The 20,606-nt window shown below is 54.6% G+C and overlaps 4 protein-coding genes across 8 annotated transcripts in view; 1 reads left to right on the top strand and 3 right to left on the bottom strand.

Moving 5' to 3' along the window:
- CATSPER4 (cation channel sperm associated 4) overlaps positions 1–2,056 on the bottom strand; it is a 12,564-nt gene extending 10,508 nt beyond the window's left edge. For all 3 annotated transcript variants that reach the window (XM_025856903.2, XM_073903603.1, XM_073903604.1), the window contains exons 1-3: positions 1,925–2,056; positions 1,747–1,821; positions 1,173–1,316 (exon numbers count right to left, since the gene is read on the bottom strand). In XM_025856903.2, the coding sequence (XP_025712688.1) occupies positions 1,173–1,316; positions 1,747–1,821; positions 1,925–1,993 (288 nt within the window). In that variant the 5' untranslated portion in view covers positions 1,994–2,056. The remainder of the gene's footprint in view (positions 1–1,172; positions 1,317–1,746; positions 1,822–1,924) is intronic.
- Positions 2,057–2,150: 94 nt separating this feature from the next.
- On the top strand, positions 2,151–19,691 carry ZNF593OS (ZNF593 opposite strand). 2 transcript variants are annotated; one of them, XM_073903135.1, is made up of 4 exons: positions 2,151–2,275; positions 18,184–18,256; positions 18,535–18,685; positions 19,541–19,691. In XM_073903135.1, exons 2-3 carry the CDS (start codon positions 18,212–18,214, stop codon positions 18,676–18,678), a joined length of 189 nt encoding a protein of 62 aa, XP_073759236.1. In that variant the 5' UTR covers positions 2,151–2,275; positions 18,184–18,211; the 3' UTR covers positions 18,679–18,685; positions 19,541–19,691. The 2 variants fall into 2 exon arrangements, 1 of the variants encoding a protein (XP_073759236.1); XR_012381332.1 differs by lacking the exons at positions 18,184–18,256; positions 18,535–18,685; positions 19,541–19,691 and adding an exon at positions 8,361–8,555.
- Positions 2,803–12,275, bottom strand: CNKSR1 (connector enhancer of kinase suppressor of Ras 1). Of its 2 annotated transcripts, XM_073903133.1 has the most exons (21): positions 12,122–12,275; positions 10,100–10,257; positions 9,810–9,995; positions 9,122–9,202; positions 8,762–8,803; positions 8,562–8,666; positions 7,956–8,015; positions 7,775–7,843; positions 7,332–7,433; positions 7,180–7,250; positions 7,027–7,100; positions 6,767–6,873; positions 6,659–6,689; positions 6,160–6,332; positions 4,986–5,059; positions 4,755–4,826; positions 4,415–4,488; positions 4,178–4,239; positions 3,996–4,095; positions 3,731–3,912; positions 2,803–3,473 (listed from the first exon to the last, which is right to left on the bottom strand). In XM_073903133.1, the coding sequence occupies exons 1-21, from the start codon at positions 12,171–12,173 to the stop codon at positions 3,204–3,206; spliced, it is 2,145 nt and encodes a 714-aa protein (XP_073759234.1). In that variant the 5' UTR covers positions 12,174–12,275; the 3' UTR covers positions 2,803–3,203. The 2 variants fall into 2 exon arrangements, with proteins under 2 accessions (XP_073759234.1, XP_073759235.1); XM_073903134.1 differs by lacking the exon at positions 9,122–9,202 and having other exon boundaries at positions 8,562–8,661; positions 9,814–9,995.
- ZNF593 (zinc finger protein 593) lies at positions 19,018–19,991 on the bottom strand. The gene is made up of 3 exons (XM_025856972.2): positions 19,706–19,991; positions 19,407–19,469; positions 19,018–19,315 (listed from the first exon to the last, which is right to left on the bottom strand). The coding sequence occupies exons 1-3, from the start codon at positions 19,903–19,905 to the stop codon at positions 19,174–19,176; spliced, it is 405 nt and encodes a 134-aa protein (XP_025712757.1). The 5' UTR covers positions 19,906–19,991; the 3' UTR covers positions 19,018–19,173.
- Positions 19,992–20,606: the final 615 nt, after the last annotated feature.

Here is a 20,606-nt window from a genome sequence, read left to right on the forward strand (position 1 = left end):
GAAAAGAAAAAGAAAGAAAGAAAGAAAAAGAAAGAAAGAAAGAAAGAAAGAAAGAAAAAGAAAGAAAGAAAGAAAGAAAGAAAGAAAGAAAGAAAGAAAGAAAGAAAGAAAGAGAGAAAGAGAGAAAAGAAAGAAAGAAAAAGAAAAGCAGTCAGGAGGCCCATGGATTCGACTCCTAGAGAGCTTTAGATGCACGGGACCTCTTTTACCCATGGCCCCTGCCCAGGTCCAAGCCCCATCATCTTTCACTGAACATCACAACACAGTCTGCCTGGTCCATCTTTTTCCATTCCCGACACCCTCCCTTCTGTGGTTCGCCCTGTGTGAAGTGTAAGTTTTCTAAAACACTTATCTGGTCATGTTATTTCCATGCTTTAAACCATTCCCTGGCTTTCCAATGACCTAGGATAGAGGCCATCCTCCTTAAGATAACTTAAAGACCCTCCACCAGCTAGCTGCTGACCACCTCTCTGAAATCATCAGCTACTGCACTGGACATTTTTAAAATACCAATTTCAAATAGCACAGTTCATGTATGAAGTATACTCCTTGTAGGAAATTAAAACATCAAGAATAAGAACAAAATCATACTGGACTTCAAGATGGACATACAGAACTTGTTCACAAGCTGTTTCTTCCACCCCCAAACACTCTTTCCCACCTCTCTCTGCCTGGCTGACTCCCACTTACTCTTTATTCCCACCTGAAGCATTCTTTTCCCCAGGAAGCCTTCCCTGACGGTACAGATTAGGTAGGTTTGATGCCTACTTTGAGCTCCCACGCACTCCACGACACTCAGGCATCCGTAATGACATGTTTGTGTCTGCTGTGATCATACCTAGGACCCAGGCACTGAGCGATCTTCTCATAGTGACTATTGATTAAAATGGGATACCCTCCCCCACCAGGCACCCATTTGTCTGCCTCTGCTCACATCATTTTTCTCCTGCCCTCTCTCTCTACAAATCCAATGCTTTCCTCACATCTGGGCCCCCTCCACCATGAAGTCTTCCTTGATCTCTAGTTTCCTTGAAGGTGAGAGCTGACAGGCCCCTGAAGAACATTCAGTGTAATCGTCATGAGCAAATGAGGAGCCTGAGGCCCAGAGAGAAAAGTGCCTTGTCCAGGCCCCTGTTAGATCAGCGGGGGCAGAGATTGGGCTGGAGTCCCACCTGGCCAAGGAAGGAGTTGGTGCGCAGAGCAATGGTGATGGCGTTGACCACCAGCAGCAAGGCCAGAAGCAGCTGGAAGGCCGGGTGTCGAAGCAGCTGCTTGACATACATGCGAGTGATGAACTCCTGGATGTCCCAGGCATCCTGGGAGAGGGTGGGGGACCTTCCTTCAGGCAGGTGTCACCGTGGGAGGCCTCTGCCTGGACGTCTGTTCTCAGTGAATGGGGGCCCCTAGGGGAGGGCCACTCTAGGGGGAGAAGTTGCCGGAGAGGGGTCTTGAAATGGGGGAATTGATGTAGGGGTCACTACCTAAATGGCCACTGAAAGGGGGTGACTGCTGGGGAATCTTTGCGAGAGTCATTGCAAGGGAGACCCTTAGGGGCTCTGCTGGTGAGCGATGGTCATTATCTAGGGGTTCCTGTGGAGAGCACTGCCAGGCAGGTACTAACATGCCATGAGGGATCACTGCAGGGGTCACTGCTGGGGAGGTGGCCCCTGGCCCGCGGGAGCAGCTGCAGAAGGGTGACTGTGGGGTGGGGGTTGCTACAGGCTGCCGCCCCAGTCCCCTCCTTACCTTGGTGCTCATGATGTCTTGGCGGTTGACGAGCACTTGCTCCTCCGGCCAGGCATAGGGCTCGTGAGCAGCCCTCTGCGAGGGTGAGCAGGGGGCCCGTCAGTGCAGCCACGGGCCCCCGCGCCCCGCCCCTCCCTGGCATGCCCAGCTTAGGTGCACCGAGGCGGGGGCCACCTACCATGACATTCAAAGGTTTAATATTGGTGTCGGTCCATTGGGGCCGCCAGCTGTTTTGGTTACCTAGCATAGCTCTCAGTCTCCTCCCACCCGTCAAAGAAACTTCATTCCGAGTGGTCTTGCTCCCCCTCGTGGTGATATCATAGAGGACTCTGTGACCTCCAGCTGTCTGCATTCCACCAGGGAATTCTGATACCACTGACTCCGCTCGGTAGCCCACGGAGGAAGCCAGGGACATTCAGGACCTGGGCTGGGGTTAGAGGTCAGAGGCCGATGGGAGCAGGTTAGGTCTCTTGTGCAGCCTGGATGGAGACACAGGGACACGTCCCTACTCCGGGTCCAGGAGCTGGAGGTAAGACTGGAAGGAGAGAAGAGAGATGCTTGGCCCGGAGGCCCTCCTCCCAGCCAACCTCAGCCTGTACCCCTCCCCACCGGCTCCACCGTCCACGACCCCAGGCTCCAGGGCTACCCAGCCTGTCCTTCCATGCAAGGTGTGCGTCTCCATCTGGAGTGAAAGGCCGGTCTCTGTTTCTCTTTGTGCCCCCTGGGGATGGGGCAGGAGAGCACCTCCTGGTCTCCGAAGGGCTGGGAAGAAATGGGCATACTTGGAAGCTCTCACTAGCCATGGATCAGCAACCCAGCATCCTGACAGGCATACACTTCAGCTACAGGGCCCAGGCCACTGGTCTGCACACATGGTGGACTAGTTACCAAGACAATCTAGTTACCAAGTTAGTTGCCAACCACTAGTTACCAAGACTAACTAGTTACCAAGACGAGTTACATTCATGTCCTTCTTATACTTTCCATTCTTGTCCCCTCCAGGAGCAGATTTCTGGTTCTAATACGGAAGTCAAAGGCACATGTAGATTCATTTTAGATAAATTGATTTTATTTTGTTGAAAGTGTTTGTGTAAAATGAACACCTATACAAGACTGGTTTGGGGAAGGGAGAAGGGCCAGAGATGGAGGGGGACAGGTTTGTGCCCCCACGGTTGGGAGGATGATGTGGGAGAGAATTTCTTTCAGCCCAGCTTTCCATTCCTTCATTGGCGAGAGAGGATGACACAGAGCTCACTTCACTTTACCCCACTCTAGGGGAGGGAGGAGCAGAAATGGTGGACGCATAGGCAAAGGGGGGCCTCTGGGGTGACACAGGGACTAGCACTACTTCTAGCCTTGAACAGAACCCGGGGGTGCTCTGTCCTAGAGATGTCAGAGGCTTGAGGGCTGAGGTGGTTCTCAAGGCCAGAGGTCAGGAGCCAGGGTACTGACCAGGGTCAGAGGTCAGAAGGTCGGAGGTTGCTCTCTGGGGGCAGGGGGCAGAGACAGGACTGCTCCTCAGGGTCAGGGGGCAGGGGGTGGGAAGACTGTTCTCTGGAGTCAGAGCTCAGGACTTGGGAGTGGCCCTCAGCCTGCACCACTCCCCAGCCTCCCAGGCTCTCTGAGTAAAGCTCTTGGTTCTGTTCCTTCCACTGTCGGAACTTCTCTCCCGTCAGCTCGGGGTCACCTAGCACTTCCTCCAAGGCCTGCAGCTCCTGCAGCTTTGCCTGTGAAGAGAGCGGTGGCTAAGGCGCCATGATCACCCAGGTAGAGGGGCAGAGCCCAAGTCCAGAGCTCACTCTGGAGTCCAGGGCTTAGAACCCAGCACCTGGCCCAGTCTAGCCCTGATCCTCACATTGCGAGGCTGACTCTGAGAACCTAGAACTTGGCCCAGTCCACAGCTAAGCCCAGAGCTCAGGGCCAGGAACCAGAACCAAAAGCCCAGAGCCCCGTCCTTCACCATGCCCGGTGCCCTCCCGCTGACCTTGAGCGTGCTCTGTAGCGCACGCACGCGGTGCACTCGCTCGTTGAGCTGGGGGTCTCGGTTGCGCCGCATGAAAGAGCTCCGCCACTGTTCATGAGTGAGGGGCTGCGGCTGGCCCAGGAGGGACACGCCACCCTGCCTCAGCCCCTGCACCATTCCTTCCAGCGCCCCTTCACTGGTGTCTGCGGGAGGGGCAAGCAGATGAGGATGTGCCCATCCCTGGTCCCCCCACCCTCCATCTCAGCTCTGAACCCCAGCAGAACACCTGTTGGTGGGCCAAAGGAAGTCCGTGGGCTGCCCTGCGTGGGGGTGGCTGTGGGTGACGTGTCTCCATGGAGTGGACTCCAAACTTGGGCTGGGCTGGGCTGTGGGCAGGGTGGAAGGAGAGGTGGGTATCATTCTGAGCCCTGTAGCCTGTTATCCGCTCCCCACCGGTCTCCTACTCACCGAGGCTGAGCGGGACCCAGCCTCATCGTCAGGGTCTTCTGCTTCTGTCTCACTGTAGCAGTCTGCGGGGGATGGGTGGTGGGTGGGGCGGGTGGAGCCCATGGGGAGCCCACTGAGCCTCACAGGGTTTTGGGAGGCCAGGGAGCAGGTTAGAGCATTGGAGCTCCCAGCCCCCATTCCCGGAAAGACAGAGGCTCAGCTGAGACCTGGTGGGAACCACCCCTGTGAGACACCCACCTTCCTCTCGGGGCAGGGAGGCCTGCCCTGGAGACTGGTACTTGGAAATGCAGGTAATGAGATGGCGCACCCACCTGTGGAGGGGCAAAAGGGTCTTGCAGTTTTCATCTACTGTATGCCAGGGGATTTTCACCTGTATCATCTTCTAACTTAATCCTCAGAGCACCTCTGAGAGCTAAGAACTCTTATTAACCCATTTTATAGATGATGAAACGGAGGCTTGGAGAAGTGAGCGCCTTGATCAGCTACTATCAGAGAGCTGGGATCAGAATCTAGGTTCCTGAGCCAGGCTCGCAAGCACTCACATGGGAGCTGGGGGGTCAGAGGGGGTGGCACTCACATGCTCAGATCCTCCAGGGTATCAGCAGCGAAAATGAAGGGTTTGTACACGTCATGGGTGAGCTGGAACACACTGTCGGGGAGCAGGGGCACCTCACTCAGCCTGGCTGTGCCCATCCAGAACCCGTGAGGCTGCCCTGGGAATGCAGCTACCTGCTGCCCCCCACCCCCCACTTCTTCTCTCTCCCTTTCTTGCCCCACTCCCCCGGTGTGTCACACTCCAGGACTTAACTATTTTTTCTTCTGATCCTGTCCACTTTCCAGACTGTAGTTGGAAACATTGATGAGGCCCTCAGCCTTCTCATCCTGGGGGGAATCACAGTGTGAGGGTCAGCTTGCAGCCCCATTACCCTGGAGGCCCAGTCAGCCTCCTGGGGGTAGAGAGGGGAGAGAGTGGCTCTTGGGCTCTCCAACCACAGATCTCCCAGTGCCGGGCACCTGGGGGGCTCAGTAGGTGAAGCGACCGCCTTCGGCTCAGGTCATGATCCTGGAGTCCTGGGATCGAGTTCCGCACTGGGCTCTCTGCTCAGCGGGGAGTCTGAGTCTCCCTCTGACCCTCCCCCCTCTCATGCTCTCTCTCTCTCTCTCTCTCTCATTCTCTCTCAAATAAATAAACAAAATCTTAAAAAACAAAAACAACTCCCCCCAAATCTCCCAGTGCCTAGGGCTCAGGGCAGGAATCTGGGGTGGGGGCAGGGGGTGTGACCAAAGGGAGCCTCTGAGCCAGGAAAGGGGAGCCAAAGCTATCCAGGAAAACAGCCACAAAAGAAAAGACTGCTTATGCATTTGTTCTGTTTTAGAGACAGAGGAACTGCTCCATACCCCTGAGCTTTGCAAGCGCTCTTCTCCCTTCCTGGTATTTTCCTCCTTTCCATCTGACTAACCCCCAGGCACTGATTTCTCAGGGGGCCTTCTCGACTCCAGGCTGGACTGTCCACGTCCGCTGGGCTCCTATCCATCCCTGGGCTTTTCCTTCATCATAGCGTGTGTTCCCCAAGCTGTCCTTGAGGGTGCACGCATCCTCCCCGCTACCAGCCTGGAGTAGCAGGGCTGTCCCAGTCTGCCCTATGTCCCTAGTATGCAGCCCAGAGCTGGGGACACAGCAGGCACCTGCATGCTCACTGAACGAATAAGCAGGCTAGACGGAGTAACAGAAGAGGAAGGGGAGGTGGGCAGAGCAAACGGGACTCTCCACACTGCCCGTGACGCCTTTCTCAGCCTGCTTTCACGCACATTTCCATTCGTTTCTTTCCAAAGAGCGATCTCGTTTTCCAGATAGGGCTGGGGGCGGGGGGGGGGGGGGGCGGGGGGCTGCCTGTGACCACAGATGGGGGCACTAGCAGAATAAGGACAGGAACCGTGGCTCTGACCCCCCTGCGGCCCCGTGCGTGTGGCGGGGGGCTCACCTGGGGCTGGCGGTACCAGTAGAGCGTGTGTCTCTTGAGCACAAACCAGCAGCGGCGCCAGCGCGGGCCCATGAAGCCACCGGGCGCCTTGCGCAGCAGGAGCCAGCCATCACAGTCCGGCTGGCCCAGCTCCCGGCACGACACCCGCCGGCGACTCAGTCGCGTCGCCACGCCTGCGGGAGCACGGCACGGCCCGGGGGGTTAGGGGCTGGCGAGGCGTCCTGGACCCCCAAACCTGCTCCCTGCCCCCCCCCAGCATTCCCAGCTGATCTTTCTGAACCCATTCTCTGTGCTTGAAATGTTAGAGGTGTCTCCCTGAAGCAGGGCTGACTCTTCCGCTTTAGAGACGAGGAAATGGAAGATCAGAGGAGCCCAAAGTCACAGAGCTGGTGAGAGGCCCAGGCTGTGTGTGAAATGGGAGGGGTGGTCTTGCCAAACACTGGAAAGACTTTGAAGAGCTCGTATCAGGGACCCCCAGCCAGTCAAGTACGTCTCTCACCTTTTGATTTATTCCGACCAGAAACAGGACTCTGAAAAGGCCATAAGCAGTTAGAGAAGGGTCTGGGTCCAGAGACACACAGCCCTCCTTGCTGAGCCCTCACCTTACCTTGTCAGGCTGTTCTGGACCTTCCTGAGCCTCTGCTACCCCTGCGGGCAGTGTGGCTGGGGGTGCAGGGAGAATGGGCCGGGACTCAAGGTCAGGCGAGGTGGAGTCTGTCAGGAGGGAGGACAGACAGGAGGGTCCATGAGCCCGGCCCCAGGCTGGGCAGTAAGGTGAGAATGTCAGAGTCGGGGTGGGGGGTCAGAGCCAGGCATCCCACATGCCTTGCCCGGGGCATCTGCCACCTGGTGATACTTTGAAACTACCTGTCCAGGTAGGGCTGGGTGCAGGACTCGGGTTTGAAGTCAGGTCAAAGGCAAAGACGTCTTTGGATGACGCCCTGGGAAGAACAAGGGGAGATGGAGACGAGTGAGCCCGTGGCACCCCCGCCCAGACCCACCTGCGGCAGAGCCTGTTACCTGGGAGACAGTGGGGTGAAAGCCAGTGAGGGGCTCGTCAGCTGTGGGGAGCCCGGGACTGGAGGAGGGGTCTGGGGAACAACCAGAAATGGTGATGGAGCTGATGATAGGGGTCTGAAAGCAGGACGGGGGCAGGGCTGGGGGGCAGGTACCTGTGGAGGGGTCTTTGGCACGGGGACTTTCTTCAGCACTAAGCTGACCCCGGCTGGCTCCCGCAGCAGCTCCCTCACCACGTTCTTATGGGGCCAGCCCACCTGGACGGGGCAGGGGGCAGGGGGCAGGGCAGGCACCCTGGGCTGATGCAGCTGCCCAGGAGGCTCCGGGGTAAGCCAACAGCCCTCACCCTCGCCCTCAGCCTCCTGCCACTCCTCCTCCAGGAGGCCTCCACCAGCCCCTTCACCTTGGCTCTGCCAAGGCCACTGTGACCTGTGAGAGCTGGCTCATTTCACAGACAGCAGCTCCCAACAAGCCTGGTCTCCACAGGGCTCTCCCCAAGGGCCCCTCCCCACCCACCAGCCCTGGGTTTTACTCAGTGGCCCCTTCACCTCCCCTGCCCCCCCCCCCCCCCCACCGTGTCCCTCTCCTCCTCACTCACCACCACCTGCTCATTGACCTGGACAATCTCGTCTCCAGGCAGGATCTGCAGCTGGGAGTCAGCAGGGACCTGGTATGGGGGGAGGGGGCCTCATAGGGTTCGCTCTCCAGGGGCCTGAAGCGGGCTCACCTGGAGGGTAGGGCCTCAGGGTGGGCAGCTGAGAAGGGCGTGGGATTCCCACCTGGGTGCCCACACGGGACACGAAGTGCAGGCAGTTACTGGTGGTGTGGACTTCCAGGCCCTGCCGAAGCAGAGGCTGCAGTCACTGAGAGTCCTCGGCGGGCGGAACTTGGGGGAGAGCTGGCCCCAGGTCAGCACTGGCCGGCTTGCTGTGTGACTTTGGGCCTGCCACTCCTCTCAGGGTCCCTACCTCTTCCTCCAGTAAGGGCCGGAGGGAGGCTGGGCTTGCTGACTAATGAGGTCTGAGATTCTCAGCAGCCCTCCTGAAGGGGTCAGCGGGGCTGGGGCAGGACAGGGGCAGGAGGGGCAGGGCTGGGGGCTCTGGTGTTCTCAACTCGTCAAAGATTAAAGCAAGGAAGTCCGCGTCCTTTCCCCAGTCCCCTAACCTGCCACGTCTGTGTCCCAGGGCTGGAATGTGTCACCTGAGACCACACCAAGCCCCTCAGGACTGGAGAAGGTGCTTAAGGACGTAAGACCCCAGGAAAGTCCTCTGGGCCTTTAACAGCTGCACAGAAGAGGCCCTCCAGCCATAACAGCACAGGATTCTGTGGGATCCTAGACCCACATTTCAGGGCCCAGACAAGGCTGCCAAGAGGTCAGAGCTCACCAAAGGATGGTCCAGCTGCACGCGCTCCAGCACAGCCCTCTGCTCCAGCAGCTCCTGGGGGCTGCAGCTCAGGATGTGGTGGCAGATCCTCGCCACGTGGCTGCACTGGGGGAGGGGCACAGGAAGCTGAGCCTGAGTCCCAACCCCTGCCCCCCGCCCCCTGCCACCCCAACTCCCCACTCAACCAAACCCACACTCACAATCCCCAGCACTCTGCTCTCCTTCTCGGCCGCCGGAATGTCCTGGAAGTAGAGAGGGCCAACAACAGGTCCTCAGAGCTTTGGCTCCAAGGTCTTGTCCTTCTGATGCCAAGCCCCAGAAATCACCATACATGCCCTCCCCCGCTCTACCCTTCCCCCAGAGTCCAACTTCCTGAGCCACCCCTGCCAGCTAGAAGACCCGACACCCCCATTGCCCCTACCCCATGGCCAGGCCTCCTTTCTTCCTGCCCCTGCCTCTTCCCAACCCCCATACCCAATCCTGTGCTGATTCACAGGTTATAAAAAGCTCTAGCCTGACCTGGTGTCTACGGCCTGGGCCAAGGCCCTTGGTTCTCCTACCTCCTGCAAGGCCTGGCCCAGCTCCCCGCACAACTCCCCAATCTTCTGGCAGGCTGAGAAGTCGTTTAAATGGGAGAAGAGGTACCTGGCAGGGGGAAGGATGGTAGGGGCAGTGGTTAGGGGGCTGTGATGACGAGTCAGGTCATGGAACCACTCAGAGCCAACTACTCATCTGCCACATGGGGAGAAAGAAAATCTGCTTTGACGGGTTTCGCTTGGGGTAAGGGAGATGACTGATACATCAACAGAGCTTAGCACAGGACTTATCTGTCGAGCGCCTAAGACATGCCAGGCCCTGCTCTAGGCACTGGGGGAGACAGACCTTACCCACACGATTACATCAGTAATGAGATAACTCAGCTGCCGTGAAATGTAGGGAGCTCTGAGAACCTACAACAGGGAAGGCTTCCCAGAGGAGCTGGCATTGAGCTGGGACCTGTGGGACATGCAGCAGTGGTTGAAGGGAGTGGAGAAGCCCTCTGTGCAGTGTTAGGATGGTTATGATTACAAGCTGGGGGTGGGTGGGGACCCAGGTGCCCCGGCGCCCCTGCACAGACCAAATAACCTCTTTGCCCGGCTCCACAACATCTGAACAACAGCCGAGCTCTGTTCTTCTCTCCCAGGCCTTGAAGGAGGCCAAGGATGAGAAGGGGCCCCTTACCAGTTGGGGTCTCAGGAGGAGCCCAAGGTACCTGTTGAGCCAGAAGAGAAGGGTCCGGGCCTCATGCACCAGCTCCACAGCTGCGCTGAGGACATCAGCAGGGGGCTCGACACAGCCTTCCAGGTGGCCTTGGACTAAGCTCTGGAAAGCATAGGTCCCCTCGAGCAACCCCTCGGTCAGGCTCTGAAGGTTCTCTGTCTGTAGCCCAGAGCTCTGTGCCAGAAAAAAGGCAGGTTATTCCCTGGCAGTGGCCAGCCCCCCATCCGCAACCCCCAGGTGGGTGGCAGCTGCAGCCAGTGTGGCCACCATTCACTCACCAGGGCCCGGAGCTGTTCTACCGCTTCCAGGATGAGCTCCTGGTGGCCCACAGGCCACACAGTCAGAGCCTCAAGGCTTCGGGGACAGAGCTGGAGCAGGTACTTGCCAGAGAGCTCCCAGTCCTCAAAGCAATAGTCCTGCAGGGAGTCATCAAGGCCTGGAGGGAGAACAGGGGTGCCGTGGCCTTTCAGGCCACTTCTTCACGCCCACAAAGCCCTTTTCCCTCCCATCTGTTCCTAACCACAATCCTGGGACCCAGGCTATGTTCTGCCCATTTCACAGATGGGACTACTGAGCAAGTAACTTAATTGCTCTGTGCCTCAGTTTCCTCACCTGTGAAATGGCAATAATAAAAGCACCTACTTTCTGCTCATGTGGGTATTAAATGACAGGATGCATGTCAAGCGCTTGGCCCATTCCCTGGTTCATGGTAGACAGTAACAGCCGCCAGACTTTACCCTGATCTACAAAGCCCTGTAAGATCAGGCCGCCACCTGCCTCCCCAGTCTCATCCCCTGGCACAGCCCCTCAAACTCAATACTTTAGATCCAAAGCACTAACTCCCTGTAGCTCCTGGAATGCTCTTTTGTCTCAGGGTCTTTGTATGTGCTATTTCTTCTGCCTGGATTGTTCTAGCTTCTTCACTGCCCCCCCTTTTAATCTAACTCCCCTCAGGAAGCCTTCCATAACTCCCCAGGGTAGGTCGGGGGCTCTCTTGCTCCCACTGCCCCTCAAGCTCTGGGCCATAAATAACTGTTTATCTCGAACTCTAGCCTGGCACAGGATAGATAAGGCAGACTAAAAATAGGAATAATATCTATTGAAAGCTTATTGTGTGCTAGGCAAAATTTTAAGGGCTTTCTACATATTAACACATTTCGTGCTCACTGAATGTAGAAGATAATGACTATTGTTATCCCCATTTTATAGGTGGGAAAATTGATACAGAAATTAAGAAGCATGCTCACTCTTTGAAGGAATTCCAAGTCAGGCTCTGTCACTGGGGAATGTGAGTGTCATCAATAGCTCCCCTTCATTCCCCGTGTGACATTAAGAACACTGGGCTGGGAATCCCTGGACTCCATGGCTACAGCCTCCGAGCAGCTCCTTTGCCATGGACAGTGACCCTGTTGTGCTGCCTTCCTCCCCAAAGTCCCACACAGGCCAGGCACCTGCCAGGATTGTCTCATTTTGTCGACCTCATGAGATCATTGCTGACTTTCTCATCTTATGGATAGAGAAACTGAGACCTCTGGTCGCAGAGCTGGTGAGTGGAGGGGCGGGGCCTGGAACTCAGCCTGGGAGTCTGACTCCAGCCCTGAATCTCTGCTTTTCAAGGGCTGGTGGCCCTGAGCCCTGGGCCTGCCAGCAGCGTCCTCCGTTCCCCTCCACTCCCTTGGGAGCTTCCCCACCCGGAAGGCTGTCGGACTCCCCTCCCCTCTCCCAGCTGCAGTCTGGGCCGTTTCCCACCCATCGGGGCTCACTGACCGGCCAGCACTTCCTCCCCCCGCTCCCCGAGGCCCCCTGGGGCTGTGCCGACCCCTTCGGTCTGACTGGGCCTTCCTTTTCTCTCTCTGGGAACCTCAAGGTGGGGAGAAGGGAAAAGACAGGAGGACCGGCCCTATTGCAAAGCCCAAGCAAATCACTTCCTGGCTCAGTCCGTCAGTTTCCGCTTCTGAAAAATGGGTTTAATAATAGTCCACTGAGCCCTGGGGCGGAGCGAAGCTAAAGACTTAGTGGGCGTGGGCGCACGGGGGCCGCCTCTCTGTGTTCCTGACACAACCACCGCCTCCCCGCCGCCACCCTGGCAGCCCCTGGCGATACTGGGGCGATGGGAGACCCCCTCAAGTTCTCGGAGCCCCCGGATCATCCTGTCGATCCCTGCCTAGCACAGTACCAGGTACCTGGCAGAAGCTCTGTAAATTACTTGTTGACCCACCAACTGACAGACCTGGCTCGTCCTTTTTCCTTTCCCTCTCGCGGTCGCAGCGCCCCTCAAGCCCGACTCTGCCCAGGCCTACCTCTCAGCCAAGCTGCCACCTTCCCGGGGGTCCAGGTCGCTACGGGGTCCATGGCCGAGACCGCCCGCTGGGATCCGCTCCCGCCGGGTCCCGCCCGCGCAGGAATTTCCGCTCCTGGAGTCCCGCCTGGGGAGGGACCGGGGCTGGGCGCTGGGCGGAGCCACCGGCATACCTGGGCCCAGCTTGGACGGCCAGGTGAGGCGCTGCCACCGCCATTGGCCCGCCACCTGTCCGCCTCCTGCCCCGCCCTTCAGGCGTCCTCGGGCTCCTGGGCGGCCCGACCGGAGGCAGTGCCACTGGTGTGCAACCCAGGCGGCTTGGGAGCGGTCCGGGATCCCGCCCCAAACTGCACTTTGACCTTTTTTTTTTTTTAAGATTTTATTTATTTGAGAGACAGAGAATGAGAGAGATAGAGAGCACGAGAAGGAAGACGGTCAGAGGGAGAAGCAGACTCCCTGCCGAGCAGGGAGCCCGATGCGGGACTCGATCCCGGGACTCCAGGATCATGACCCGAGCCGAAGGCAGTCGCCCAACCAACTGAGCCACCCAAGCGCCCTGCACTTTGACCTTTAGGCTCCAAGAAAGAAAAGGAAGGAAGGAAAGAAAGGAGGAAGGAAGGAACGGAAGGGAAGGAAGGAAGGGTCAGAAAGGAGAGCAGGAAGCGCAGCAGCAAAGCACAGAGATGAGGGAGTCAGAGCCCTGGCTGCAGATGTCCGTTCTGCAATTTGTTAGCTCCTTGACCCTACCCACCCAACCCACCCAACCTCAGTTTGTCTTCCAAATGAGCTGTTGTGCATAGTACCTGCGTTAATAGCTCTAAAACTTTTTGGAATAGGGGTTTTTAGTTCCCCTCTTTTTTGGCACACAGACCCTTCTGCAGTCTGGGGAAAGCTATGGACCCTTTCTCAGAATAGTGCTTTTGGAAGCATTAAAAAAAATGCTGAAGTTTACAAGGAAGAGAATTATAACCAAAATATATTTAAAACACAAATTTACGGGCTGCCTGGGTGGCTCAGTTGGTTAAGTGTCTGCCTTCAGCTTGGGTCATGATCCCAGGGTCCTTGAATCCAGTCCCACATCAGGCTCCTTGCTCAGCGGGGAGCCTGCTTCTCCCTCTGCTACTCCCCCTGCTTGTGCTCTCCCTCTCTCTGCAAATAAATAAAATCTTTAAAAAAAAAATAACAACACACAAATTTATGATTGGGGTGCCTGGCTGGCAAAGTATAGTGTGCAACTCTTGATCTTGGGGTTGTGAGTTGGAACCCCATGTTTGTTGGGTGTAGAGATTACTTAAAAAAAAAATCTTAAAAAAAAAAACCCAAACACCACAAGCCTCAGCAATCAGACAACAAAAGAAATAAAAGGCATCCGAATCGGTAAAGAAGTCAAACTCTCACTCTTTACAGACGATATGATACTTTATGTGGAAAACCCAAAAGACTCCACCCCAAAACTGCTAGAACTCATACAGGAATTCACTAAAGTGGAAGGATATAAAATCAATGCACAGAAATCATTTGCATTTCTATACACCAACAACGAGACAGAAGAAAGAGAAATTAAGGAGTCAATTCCATTTACAATTACACCAAAAAACTGTAAGATACCTAGCAATAAATCTAACCAAAGAGGCAAAGGATCTGTTCTCAGAAAACTATAGAATACTCATGAAAGAAATTGAGGAAGACACAAAGAAATGGAAAATATGTTCCATGTTCATGGATTAGAAGAACAAATTTGTGAAAATGTCTATGCTACCTAGAGCAATCTACACATTCAATGCAATCCCTATCAAAATATCATCAACCTTTTTCACAGAAATGGAACAAATAATTCTAAAATTTGTATGGAACCAGAAAAGACCCTGAATAGCCAGAGGAATGTTAAGAAAGAAAACCAAAGCTGGTGGCATCACAATTCCGGACTTCAAGCTCTATTACAAAGCTGTAATCATCAAGACAGTTTGGTACTGGCACAAAAACAGACACATAGATCAATGGAACAGAATAGAGAACTCAGAAATGGACTCTCACCTCTATGGTCAACTCATCTTTGACAAAGCAGGAAAGAATATCCAATGGAAAAAAGTCTCTTCAACAAATGGTGCTGGGAAAATTAGACAGCCACATGCAGAAGAATGAAACTGGACCATTTCCTTACACCATACACAAAAATAGAATCAAAATGGATGAAAGACCTAATGACAGGAATCCATCAAAATCCTAGATGAGAACACAAGCAGCAACCTCTGTGACCTCAGCCGCAGCAACTTCTTGCTAGACACATCACCAAAGGCAAGGGAAGCAAGGGCAAAAATGAACTATTGGGACTTCACCAAGATAAAAAGCTTTTGCACAGGAAAGGAAACAGTCCACAAAACCAAAAGACAACTGACAGAATGGGAGAAGATATTTGCAAACGACATATCAGATAAAGGACTAGTATCCAAAATCTATAAAGAACTTATCAAACTCAACACCCAAGGAACAAATAAGTCAATCAAGAAATAGGCAGAAGACATGAACAGGCATTTCTATAAAGAAGACATCCAAATGGCCAACAGACACATGAAGAAGTGCTTCACATCACTCAGCATCAGGGAAATACAAATCAAAACCTCAATGAGATACCACCTCACAACAGTCAGAATGGCTAAAATTAACAAGTCAGGAAACGACAGGTGTTGGTGAGGATGCAGAGAAAGGGGAGCCCTCCTACACCGTTGGTGGGAATGCAAGCTGGAGCTGCCACTCTGGAAAACAGTATGGAGGTTCCTTAAAAAGTTTGAAATAGAGCTACCCTATGACCCAGCAATTGAACTGCTGGGTATTTACCCCAAAGATTCTGAAGGGGCACCTGCACCCCAATGTTTATGCAGCAATGTCCACAATAGCCAAACTATGGGAAGAGCCCAGGTGTCCAACAGATGAATGGATAAAGAAGATGTGGTGTGTGGGGACGCCGGGGTGGCTCAGTTGGTTAAGCGTCTGCCTTCGGCTTGGGTCATGATCCCGGGGTCCTGGGCTCGAGTCCCACATCGGGCTCCTTGCTGAGCAAGGAGCTTGCTTCTCCCTCTGCCTGCCCCCGTCTCTCTCTCTCTGATAAATAAATAAAACCTTAAAAAAAAAAAAAAGATGTGGTGTGTGTGCGTGCACACACACACACACAGGAATATTATACAGCCATGAAAAAAATGAAATCTTGCCATTTGCAACCAGGTAGATGGAACTAAAGTGTATTATGCTAAGTGAAATGAGTCAATCAGAGAAAGACAACTATCACATGATCTCACTGATATGTGGAATTTGAGAAACAAGGCAGAAGATCATAGGGGAAGAGGAAAAAATGAAACAAGACGAAACCAGAGAGGGAGATAAACCATAAGAGGATTTTAATTGCAGGAAACAAACTGAGGGTTGCTGGAGTGGAGGGGGGGTGGGAGGGATGGGGTGATTGGGTGATGGACATTGGGGAGGGTATGTTTTGTGGGGAGCACTGTGTATTGTGTAAGACTGATGAATCACAAACCCGTACCCCTGAAACAAATAATATAAGTTAATAATAAACCCCACAAATTTATGATATAGTAATGTGTTTATTAGCATTAAATAAGACTGTCAAGTTAAATTTTCCTTTTCTAACGATATCAGCGTGGTGTTGTTCAACTAGAAGAACGCTAAACTGTGGGGTGGTCTTTGACTCACCTCTTTGCACAAATTTATCGGTTAACAACTAAACATAGGGAATGCAGGAGTATAATGGAGAAGCCTGGGTCACCAGTGTGAGAACAGGTAGATACACCATTTGGTCACTGATCCTCTACTAGGCCTAGAGGTGCCCAATCAATGGCAGCTACGTAGCAGGAGTGTCTGAAAGAGTGTGATTTAATAGTGGGTTAATAACTATCATGATTTTTCATGAGCATATACAATACTGAGATAGTTGAATAACTCTATCTTGATATAAAAATATCTGTGATTTCAATAGGTGGCAAAGCCACAGATACTGCTGCTATGTCAATCCATATAGAAGGAAATGGTAAATTTTGGTTACAGGTTAGTGAAAAATATATCATTTGTTCCCATTCAAGTTTATGGGGCCCCTAAATTCTGAATCCCAGTTAAGAGCCTTTCTCTTAGAACAAGTCTGAAACACAGTTTGTAGTTGTCACCATCACCACCATCATCACCATCATCATCCCAGGCCAGGAGACTCCCAGGACTTCAGAATCAGACAGAATCAGTTCCATTTGCTGTGTGACTGAGCCTAACCTCAATACCTCTCTGAACCTATTTCTTCCTGTCTAAACAGGGACACCTAGACCTTAGCGCTATGAAGATTTCCTTGAAGTACTTTGAAATCTGTCCCATGGGATAGATCTGAGTTATTATTGCTTTAATTTTGTGGAAAGGGGCCTGGCCCTCTGACTGTGTCACTTTGGAATGCCTACCAGTGCCCCAATACCCAGCCTTCCGAGTCTGTCATGATCTTGCCCTCAAATCCAAATTCTGCACTTGGCCTATGGATGGCTAAATGTAGCGTGTGTGTTTCAGTTGTCATCATTTAATCATTTCACATACAAATCCAGTTCTCTGGAACTTGGCCAGCTCTACTGACCCTTCCCCACCTTCACATGTGGCATCAAACATGAATGCAGATTGTTGGCTGCTTCTTTCAAGGTCCCTGCTGGTCCCTGCAGGCCTTGCTCCCTCAGTGGTGACCCAGTAGGCTCCAAATGTGCAACATGGCCTTCACCTCTCTGGTCTCCTCCTTTGCCTCATGCTTCCTCATACCCTGCGCAGCACGTGTCCCTTCATCACTCCTCCGTGCTGCGTCCCCCCTTTCACATTTTTGCCTCTTCCTTCAACAGCCTCCCTGTGGCACTGTGGGGAAGCCCAATAAACACAGACCCATCTCCACCATCCTGATTTCATCAAACGCCTACCCTGAGCCAGTCAGCCCCTGCCCTCCCTGAACACGCAATCCTGTAGGGGAGAAACAGACAGGAACTCACCACTTAGGGGAGTACTCACGTGCTCCCCTAAAAGGACTGGGGGCCTCACATCCACAACCTTGCCTTTATTTTGTGCCCCCAGCACCTGGCAGGGCTAGGCAGGTAAGGGTAGAGTAAATGGTAGCTTCTATTTTAAAGGTAGTTTTATGAGTTTATAATAAAAGTTACTTCTGCACATTTATTGTAAAACATTCAAAAGTTAACAGTAGGTCATTATATCTCTATTCCATTCCCAAGTGGGAACCACTGTAAAGTTTCCATTCTCTACGTAGGCAGATACTCCACATGCTATTCTGAAAATGTGTTTTTTTTTCATTTTATGAGACAGTCAATACCAAATGAAATAATATACGGTCACTGCTTAGAACACTGCCTTACACAGTTGGTGACTGTTTCTTAGCATGCCATGGATGGCTTTCTTAATCAGTATATACTAATCTCCTTTTACTATTGTCCCCAAACCAAGAATAGGAAAGTCCCTGCAGGAACTTCATCTTGGAGAAAGAAGTGATATGTGCCTTTCCCCAAGGTAGGGACCGTTGATCCAACAGAAACCAAGTGAAAAGGCTTACCAATGTTTGGGGGGGGGGGGGGGGGTTAATAAGGCACCCTGCCCCTCCCTTGCTGAGGACTCACTGGTGATATCCAACCATCTGAGGGGTAGGGACAGAGCCAGGACCAGGGCTGGGGAGACCCTCCTAGTACCTGGTCCAGGTCTAAGACTCCTGAGCGCTGCCAGGGAAGGCCTCTCCTGCCTATCCAGCCTGGCCTCCCTGGTGAGTGGGGGAGGTGCTGCTCAGGCCTGATGCTGATCTCTCTTGACAGCTGCTCCTGAGGCTGGCAGGACGGGCCGGCCGGCGGGGGAAGGGACCAGATTTAAAGGTCCAGCTGCCCCGCCCCCTGCCAGACCTGGGAGGGCGGACGCTGGTGAGCATCCTCTGAGGCATGGCTCTCATGTATATGAGAGATCAGAAACCTCTGTGCCCTGATTCCCGCTCCTGTGTATCATGAACATCACTAGCCCTCATTCCTGCTTCCCACCCCACAGGCCGCCAGGGAGACTAGTGGCACCCACCATGAGATTCCGACGCCTGACCCCTGGCTACTTCCGGGTACTACAGGTAAGTACCTCTCACTGATGGCTTCTGCCACCGGCCCCCTCCTTTTCCCCAGCATTGCTGGGCTGACCCCCAGCAGCCAGGCTGTCACGTTTCCTGCCGCCTGAGCCGCCAGGGCCCAGATGGGCAGTGAAGCGAGAGGGATTGGGGTGGAATCTCCCTGGGGCAGCAACAGCATCCATATCTCCTTCACCCAGCTGTACCTTCTCAGCTCCTTCCCACCCTCTACCTCCCCGGAAGTCTCAACTGACCCCTCAGATGGACCCTCTGTGTACCTCCAGATGCAGATAGCTGGGGAGCTGAAAGCAGAGCCCCGGAGCCCACTGGCTGGGGTTGTGGCTACACTGCTGGCCGTCCTTGGATTGGGAGGCTCCTGCTATGCTGTCTGGAAGATGGTGGGGCAGCGGCGGCCGCCACAGGCCTGAGGATAAAGTAGGCGGCCTCTCACCTGGGTCCTGGGGAGGTGACTCAGCCGGGGCTGCAATCTCGGGAGCCCATTTCTTTTCTGAGGGCCAGTCCCTGCTCTCACTGGGGAGCAGGACAGTATAAATCTGATCCTCTCTCTCCCCTTCACTGACCTGGGCTCCATCTGGGGGCTCCAGCTCAGATGCCAGGACCCCCGAGGGAAGGCAAGGCTCTAGGTTCCAAAGCTAGACCAAGTGGGGAATAGACACCCTAGGCCCTGTAAACAAGAGTAGCAGAAAAACCCCACAGGGCAGGAGCTGGGGGGAGTGGCCTGGAGGTTACAGAGTCAGAGGCAAGTCTTCTCTATCCAGTTCCTTTATTGGGGGTGAGGGCACCCAGAAGAGGCCATCCACTCCCCAAACCCAGGGCCAAAAGAGGTTGGCACAGTCTCTCCCAGCCTAGCCCCTGCCTCACTGTCCATGGGCAGCTCCCCTGCCTTGCATCCTCAGGTCATGTCAGGGAGTTGTGTCCATCTCAGGGACCTCAGTGGATACTTCTGTGGGCACTGCCAGTCGCTGGGGGGTCACATAAGAGCCCATTCCCGCTGCCCTGTCAGCCTCTTCCTGACTGTAGGGCTCCACGCTCAGCTGCTTTAGCCTGGGAGAAAGAAGAGTGAGAGTTGGGAGCCGACCAGATGCAAGCCCTGTCTGCCCAGCACTCGTCCATCAGTCTTCTCCTTACTCCATACCTTTTCTTGTGGTCTTTGGATCGGAAGTGGGTCTTCAGGGTGGCGGAATCGATGAAGTATCTCCTGTAGGGATGGGAGGTGGGTAATAAGAGTGAGGTGATGCCTCTCAGGTACGCCTATCTCCCTGAACCTAGCTCTTCCTGACGCCTGGCTGCGGTACTGAAGGGATGGGAGGCCAGCCGACCCACGGGTCCCACGAGAAGAGACCCCGCGCATCCCCAGGCCCGGACCTCACGCCCCAGTCCCGTCCCGCCTCGCCTACCCTTCTCCTCCCCAGGCCAGGCCCGGCCGGGACTCACGCGCAGGCCAGACAGCGATGCAGGCCGCCCCCTGGCAGGTCGGGGTCCGGCGCAGAGCCCGGGTCTGGCCGAGACCGTGCGGGAACCTGGGGCCGCAGCTCGCGGTGAATCTCATCCAGGTCTGGCCGCCGCCGCTTCGCCTTCATCTGGCGGGCCAGGGAGTGGGCTCGGTGCGCACCCGTCCGGCGGGAGCGACCCATGGCCTGTGACAGCGGGGCCAGGAGGCCCAGAGCCGGGTCGGACGCACACGTGTGGGAGCTTCCGGATTGTTGGCTGACGTCACGTGACGCCCGGGGGGCCGAGCCGGCTCCTCCACACCGCCTCAGATGACGTCACTCGCGCGGTTCGAGTCTTGAGCGCCCCCAGGCGGCCGTTAACGTCAGTGACGGAGCGCCGGGCGGGGCCCTGAGCTGCGTCATCAGCCGGGGGCGAGGCTATTGCTGGGGAGCGCTTGGTGGTGCGTGCCCCCGGGGGATTCCGGCCACTGCCCTCCAGTCCTGCCTGGCCCAGCCTGTCTCTGCGCCATCCCTGGGCAATATCACCCCTTGCTTGTTTCTAGATCTTAGACTCCGCTGTTAGTGGGGAGAGGGAAAATGCTTTGAGCATCTCTGGGAGGCACTGAAAAATGTCTGTGATGTGAATAAATGGATTAATGAGAAAGAGTAAGTTTGCGATCCCGGACCCCACAAGGATTCGTGAGGTACCTCCAGTTCCTGACAAAGCCCTCACCACTTCTCACCGTTCCCCACTTAATTCCCTTGGATCTCCAGCCTTCATCCACCCCCAGCCAAATCCGTGAGCAAGGAGTGTTCCTCCTCAGGGAGCACAGTACTCAGGCATCCCCTCAGACTGAACGGGGGGTCAGCTCCTCTCACAAGAAGAGAAAGTGCTCATAGAAGGA

Source organism: Callorhinus ursinus, unplaced genomic scaffold (genome assembly GCF_003265705.2).
Source record: "Callorhinus ursinus isolate GAN/ISIS: 27379988/994484 unplaced genomic scaffold, GSC_fseal_2.0 scaffold18, whole genome shotgun sequence".
Taxonomy (NCBI): domain Eukaryota; kingdom Metazoa; phylum Chordata; class Mammalia; order Carnivora; family Otariidae; genus Callorhinus; species Callorhinus ursinus.